This window comes from Morone saxatilis, unplaced genomic scaffold (assembly GCF_004916995.1).
Source record: "Morone saxatilis isolate NCDOM2014 unplaced genomic scaffold, NCSU_SB_2.0 Contig21, whole genome shotgun sequence".
Classification (NCBI taxonomy): Eukaryota; Metazoa; Chordata; class Actinopteri; family Moronidae; genus Morone; species Morone saxatilis.
Genome location: NW_023339774.1, coordinates 17,859,734 through 17,866,327, shown reverse-complemented (window position 1 = coordinate 17,866,327; position 6,594 = coordinate 17,859,734). Strand labels below are relative to the sequence as shown.

Sequence of the window (6,594 nt, the reverse complement as noted above, 5' to 3'; positions counted from 1 at the left end):
TATTAGGGGCAAGACAGTCACATATCAGTGGGTATGACTCAGCCTTGACCATGAGGCTGAGAATACTTAAGGCAAGCCAAGGTCATAGAAATGGTCTGTGCATCTGCGCTTAAGCGCATTGAGCGTACGCTTACATGATACCGCTGTGCACATATGTTTGACTGGCAAAGACAAACCAAAATGAATACACAAAACACATGATTGTTATTCTGTTTTCTGAGCAAAATGAGGAAAATATAAATTAATTACAAGAAAGCTTTTTCTCCTGAAGTCTTGCATAACTGTAAAAGTGCTTGGGGAACTGATAATACCATGTGCAAACGGAGTAGAGGAGATGAGGAAGTGTGTTTTTCACTTCTTGACCTGAATATTCAAACATCCCTGTGGCATTGGACAAAGAAACAGGCAAACACTCAAGTTCACAAGGAGAAAAAGAGGGCAGAGACTTTCTTCCCACGCAATATGGCAAAACTCTTGATGGCAAAAACAATATCAAGCCTATGATCTATGCAAACACTACCTTTCCCACTTTGCTTTCAACGTTGTATTTTTAATAATGCCCGATTTAGACAGGTGAAGTAACTTTAGCGCATAATTGGTTCTAAATTTTCAAGTGTTGTCAATACAGAGATCTTATTTGCACTCTGAGCCAAGCTTTGCCCCCGGCACTGAATAGTTTTCATGTTCAAGTCTAAACGCGCCCTTTTTTCTCTCAAACTATTCACATGTACTGCACTTTTCCTCTCTTTTAATGAACTATCCTGACCTTTCTTTCCATTCATAATTCAAACAGAAAGTACTTTATGGCATTTATGTAGCAAAAAATAGTTAGATGAAGCCACAACGTACAGTCCTGACATGGGTGGATGAAGAGCCAGAGGTTTCCTCAAACCACAGCATGCAGCTGTGCTCTAACTATCCACAGCAACAAGCACACCCATGAATAAAGTATTAAAGCAAAATGACACTTACGATCTACTGAATATGTGAAACATTGTCCAGCAGAATCCCTCTGAGCTGGGTCCACAAAACGCACAACTTCAGTTTGGGTCGCATTCCTCACCAGCGGCTGGTCTCAGTGTTTTTCCCGACTATTTTTGAGTCTCTGGGAACGTGGCTGGAGCCTCTGCCCTCTGAGTTACACCACACCGCTCCCAAAGGATGTCTGTTGCTACTAACACACCCCTCTCCACATCCCATTTAAAAAGACAGTGCTGTTATTTAGGAGCCTGCCCCATAGTCCAATGAAACATTATATTGTGATGAAGTAATGCAATAAACGCTATGCTTATGACACGGACCTCTGAAGGTAAGAGTCAGGGGGGTTGGATATGGTGTTTCAAGATAAAATACAGTTATGATTTAGCTATACTATTTATCATTTTCAAAATAATACGAGAGTGTAACGCTGATCATTTATCCTATAGAATATAGCATATAGGAAAGCAGTGCATTTATAGCAAATTTTTTGTACAACTGTGCTTTTTTTGTAATGATTTTATATCTAGTTTATATGTTAGATGTAGTATTTGTACAATAGTAATCTAAAAGCAAAAAAAAAAGTTGAACGAGGTAAAGAGCTGACAGCCTGTTATTTAGGATCTACTGTGAAAAATATAGCAAAATCTATATTTTTCTAGCTGAAGTTAGTCCCTCAGATACACAGTTCCTCTGTCATCATCAGATCTGTCTCTCCTGCTTTTTCTCACACTGACATAGACCCAGAGTTGGCAGCCAGGAAGTCAGCCTGCCTCCTCCCTCCCTCCCTGTTTCCCTGTAGCAGGAAACAATGGCTCAGCCTTCAGCACCACACTCTGTGGGAAAAAGCTGGGTCCTTGGCTGGAGAGCGAGGGACTCCAGGAAAAAGGGAGAAAAAAGGGGGGAGGAAGGCACAAAAAAAGGGAAAGAAAAGAGAGAGAGAAGAAGAAAATGAGGCCAGCCAGGTTTAGGGAGGAGACACACTGCCAGATGTATTGTATGCTTGTGTTCACATAGCTGGCGACCCAGTGAGGGAAGACTGATGTCACAGCTAAGACATGCTGTCAAGAGATGCTTCAATTCAAACTGATGTTTGAGCTCCAAAAAAGCCAAAGCCCCAGAAATGCCAGTCATCTCCTGTGAAATAATTACATAGAAACAGGTCCAGTTTGGCATGGACCCTTTTTAGTATTTCTTATTAAAAATGCTTTCTGAACGCCAGGAGAATATTTCAGCTCAATCAATGTCATTATGTAAAGCGACTTAAGTGAAACTCGACAGGAGCCAGTAGCAGTTTTCTACCTTAACAATGGAATTCACTGTGAACTATACAGTGGAAAAGGTCTTTGCACTCCATTATAGGTAGACCAGTTCCCCTGCTCCAAAACAATTTAAGTATCATTTGGGAGGTGAAACTGGAGGAGGTTTAATGTACTTGTTCCTCCCGATGCAATGGATTAGAATTGCTTGCTCTTATCACAAGTAAACAGACCTGCATGCCTTGCTGTTTTGCAGAATGGCTGGGTAAAGGTTAACTACAAAGCCAAGGCAAAGCCTGGAGACTAAACACTCAGGGGGATTTCCTCATTCTTTTGGTCTGGGTCATGATAATATCATACCTCATAGGGTTGTTTGGACTGTGACTGCTCCCTAATATAATGTAGGACAGAGCAAGGCTATTTTATCTATGGAGGTTTGTTTGTAACCACTGTAGCAGGAGAGGAATGCAGTAAACTATCTCAAAATCTTTATTTTCCATTGGGAAAAAGCATTTTGAACAATAGCCTTTTGTACTCAGTGAGTCACGTGGGCGCACTACATTTATATTTTGCATGTGTATATGTGCATTAGTCTGTGCAGATAAATGTATGTTCACACACACAAACACAAATACAGAACATTTATTTTTATTCAATGTGAATTTGTGAGAAAAATCCATGTCAAATCGTGCCAAGGAGTGAGTGGGTGAGTACGGGCGAGGTCATGAGCCAAGTGTACAGCAGTAGACGGCAACAGGACGGGGTCATGAGAGAGGGTGGGAGAGCTGGGATTCTCTCGGCTAACTGCCTACCGCCTGTAGGCAGGCCCTGAGAGGCCTCGCCTCTGAGAAATGATTACCCTGCTAACCGTTAACCTGTTTAGTAGAGCACCACCTGTCTGCACAGAGGTAAAGAGAGGGAGGGAGGCATGTAGAGAGAAAAAATAAACAGTGGATACAGTACGTTCCAGGCAAGCTTCCACAAGTCTGCATCGCAGAGAGGTAGGTGGTGGATGGAGAGAAGGTGAGACATGTTGGACAAGTATTACAATATTTAGACAATACATAGGAATCAGTACAAGTTTGTCTACCGAGATTTGCTAATTCTTGCCATTTATACTGAGGTAACTGTCCCTTTAATAGGACTGGTCGTATTAGGTAACTACTGGCAATGTTGCAAAGTGTTGTTAAAAGATCAACTTAATCCAAACACAGGGTTTCTCCGTCTTCTCCTCCAGAAGTAAGTACAAGAAGAGAAGTAACGGGAAATGGTAAGCAAATAGAGGCTTTAGATATCCCTCCCACCACCCCTTCATCCATCCCTCTCCAGCCTGCCCTCCATTTCATTTTTGTAAAGCAGCTTACTGTAGAGACAGACACGCAGATGAACCAGAGACGGTGCAGTGACATTAGCTCTTCCGTGTGTTTTGCTTGTGTTAAAGAAAGATATGAAGACAGAGATGAAGGGTATGAAAGCAGGAGGACCTGTACTGCAGGGCTGATGCTTGAGAGCTCTTCTCTCGTGTTGTTCCTATTGACTCTGCACTACCGCCTTCGGGGCAGGAGGGAGCGAATGAGTGATTCAATTATTGACAACACACAACTCTGCCCATCACAAGCATATGCTCGTCTTTCATCCTCTCCCAGGCAGGGTTGAGGAGATCCAGAATAATGATACTGAATGTCTTCGAAGCAGCCGACTTCAACTGCCTCTCATTCACAATGTCTAGCTGGACTGACAACAATAGTCTAACCTCCAATTTGCTGACGTGCATAGCAAATTTCAAGCCCTTCTCTCTTCATTTCATGCTCTTAATTTTTTTGTCAGATTGATCATTTCAAAACAAGCCTCAATGCTCTCTTGTTTGTGTGCATCGAGCGTCTGTAATCTCCCACAAATGTTCGAATCCTGTATACTTGAATGCAAGCGGTGGATTCAAATAAAGCATTTCAAATGTGTTAGACCACCAGTTCCAACCTTCTCCTCCTCCAAAATAAATAAATTAAACAGCAGGAAGGATAAGCACCTCTAATTTGAAACAAAAACTCATATAAAATTAAACTATCTGTTGAAACTTAAATACAGTGGTGGCAAATATGAAACTTTGGGACGAGTGAATACTGTGTTTTCACTCTTTTTAAGGACTGTGACTTTGCATTTTTCAGATGGTTTTTAAATGCTTATTTAGTTTAAGAAATGGGAGAATTTTGGGGGAAAATTTAAAATCACCAAACTTGGAGTTACATGATTTTTTAGAAAGCAACAATACATTCCATACACATGCGCTTGCATGGATGTTCATGTTTGTGTGGTCATGTTGACGCGTTGTTGATTAAGTGTTAAACTGTGGCCGCTTCTCCCTCCCCCTCTCTAAATCGCCAGTGTCTCAGACCTCTTGACCCCCTAGCCGAGTGGCCCCTGGGTGCGGCGCTGACCCACTCCTCCCTCCCTGTAAATGTGTCTGATCAAATGCTCTGCTCCATTTCATCAGCTCTCAGTAAATCAATGGACATCACAGAGATGATCTATGACAGAGTAATTACACGGCGACAGAACACTCGGAGAATGGCGCGAAGAGATAGGCAGGAGTGGCGGAAAGATACTGTACAAGGCTCAGCTCTGCATGTATTCTTGCCTTTCCCCCGCAACACGGATGTATCAAGGAAGTGGTTACATTCTAGTATATATAATAACAGTTTACATTTTCATGTAGGGTAAATTCAGTCCAGGAACAGGAATTAAGAGCAACACCCTGGAAGGTGCAGAAGAGGTCGTAGAATAAACAAATACACAAAATACTGGAACATAAACATCAACGGTAGACTGTCAGCCCTCTTATGCTTTGCCTTTCTCTTCTTTGCTTTAATTTCCTCACACTGTTTGTCTTATCTCCGTCTCACATTTGCTCCAAGCATCTCTCTCCCCAGGTTTCGAGGCTGTGAAAATGACTAACAGCTCTATTTCTCGCTCTGCCATCCCTTGTCTAGGTTAGTGGTTAGCCAGCTCTAACCTAAAATAGGATTGCTGGAACGTACTAAAACACACAGACACTCAAAACATATGCGTATCTGCATACAGTATGTGCACATACATTAATGTGTGCAGAAACATTTGCTCATGCATGCAAATAGATGCGGTACCCCAGGCTGGGAGAATATAAGGATTCACACTGCTACTGCATACAAACACAGACTGACACAAATGCTTGTAGCCTAATATGCAGAAGTCAAGCTCCGTTCTGTTCTGGAGGGCTCAACAGCGGGCTAAAATCAAGAGGACCACCAGCTGAGCTCTCACACTGAAATGTATCTGCATGCTGCAGTAAACAAGCAACGGAACCATCAAACTATCATTTATGTGTTTACTAAACCAAAGATGGCTTTCTCCTGTGAAGCTGCCTCTGAGGAAAATAAATGTTTGTTTGAATGCTGTTCTGTTAAACTAAACACTTCCTGCATAATGTGGCAGGGAAGTTCTGGGTGTGTTGACGGCCTCAGTGTTTTCTTCCTTCCTCTTAATTAGACAAATTAAAATGGAATGACTTAACTATTTGAAATGATTTAAGTTAATTCTACTTGAAGTGTGGCTGCTGAATACTTTCAAGCATGTAAGTAGCATGCACAGTGTGTATTACGCCCCAAGTGATTTTTGTTGCAGCTGTAAAACCGTTAATTGGACCGTGGATGTTTGTTGTTTGGAAAATAGAATCATCATTAGGAAATATATTTAAATAATCCAACTGTAAAATGTAAATATATCTGGGAAAGCTGACATGATCATGTACCGATAGACTTGATTCCATCTTTAAAGACTACTTTGAATCTAATATTAGAATATAAGAGTGACTACAAAACAGACTACAAACTGCCCATGGCAGGGACGAAATGATGACTAACCACCAAGAAGAGCCCTTCCACTCATCCCCTTCCCTCTTGTGCAGACATAACAATGTTTCCATGAAAAGAGCTGTTGCTCTATGACACTCCTAAACTCTCTATCCTTGGGACACACAGCTCTCTTTAAACTGTTAATTGCCTACAACATACGACTTGGCCTGAGAATGCCAGCGAAAACCAGCGGCTGACCTCACAGCGTGGCCCAGTCATCTGATTTGTGTTAGCTGGCTGCCCTCCGTCACACAGGCCAGCTTTGTGTGATGTTGCTACATTTAGGATGTGGTCAGCACTCACAATCGAAACCCCGTCTCTGTGTTATCATCCTTGGTATTATATGTAATATCGCTGGGTAATAAATGCAGAGCTCTGAATGAAAACCCTTTGGGAGTTGAAAGCAATTATATAATTCTGACTGAGTATCCTCAATGTACGCATGATGTAGTAGAGTGTGTGTGTGTGTG

General features: G+C 41.9%; 1 protein-coding gene across 9 annotated transcripts in view; it reads right to left on the bottom strand.

Annotated features, from left to right (window-relative positions):
* LOC118332462 (disabled homolog 2-interacting protein-like) overlaps positions 1-6,594 on the bottom strand; it is a 114,623-nt gene that overhangs the window by 42,417 nt on the left and 65,612 nt on the right. The window contains exon 1 of one of the 9 annotated variants that reach the window (XM_035667762.1): positions 973-1,202. The exons of the other annotated variants lie outside the window; for them this stretch is intronic. Within the exon in view, the coding sequence (XP_035523655.1) occupies positions 973-995 (23 nt within the window). The 5' untranslated portion in view covers positions 996-1,202. Of the gene's footprint in view, positions 1-972; positions 1,203-6,594 lie in introns of those variants that run through there. 9 annotated transcript variants of the gene reach the window in all.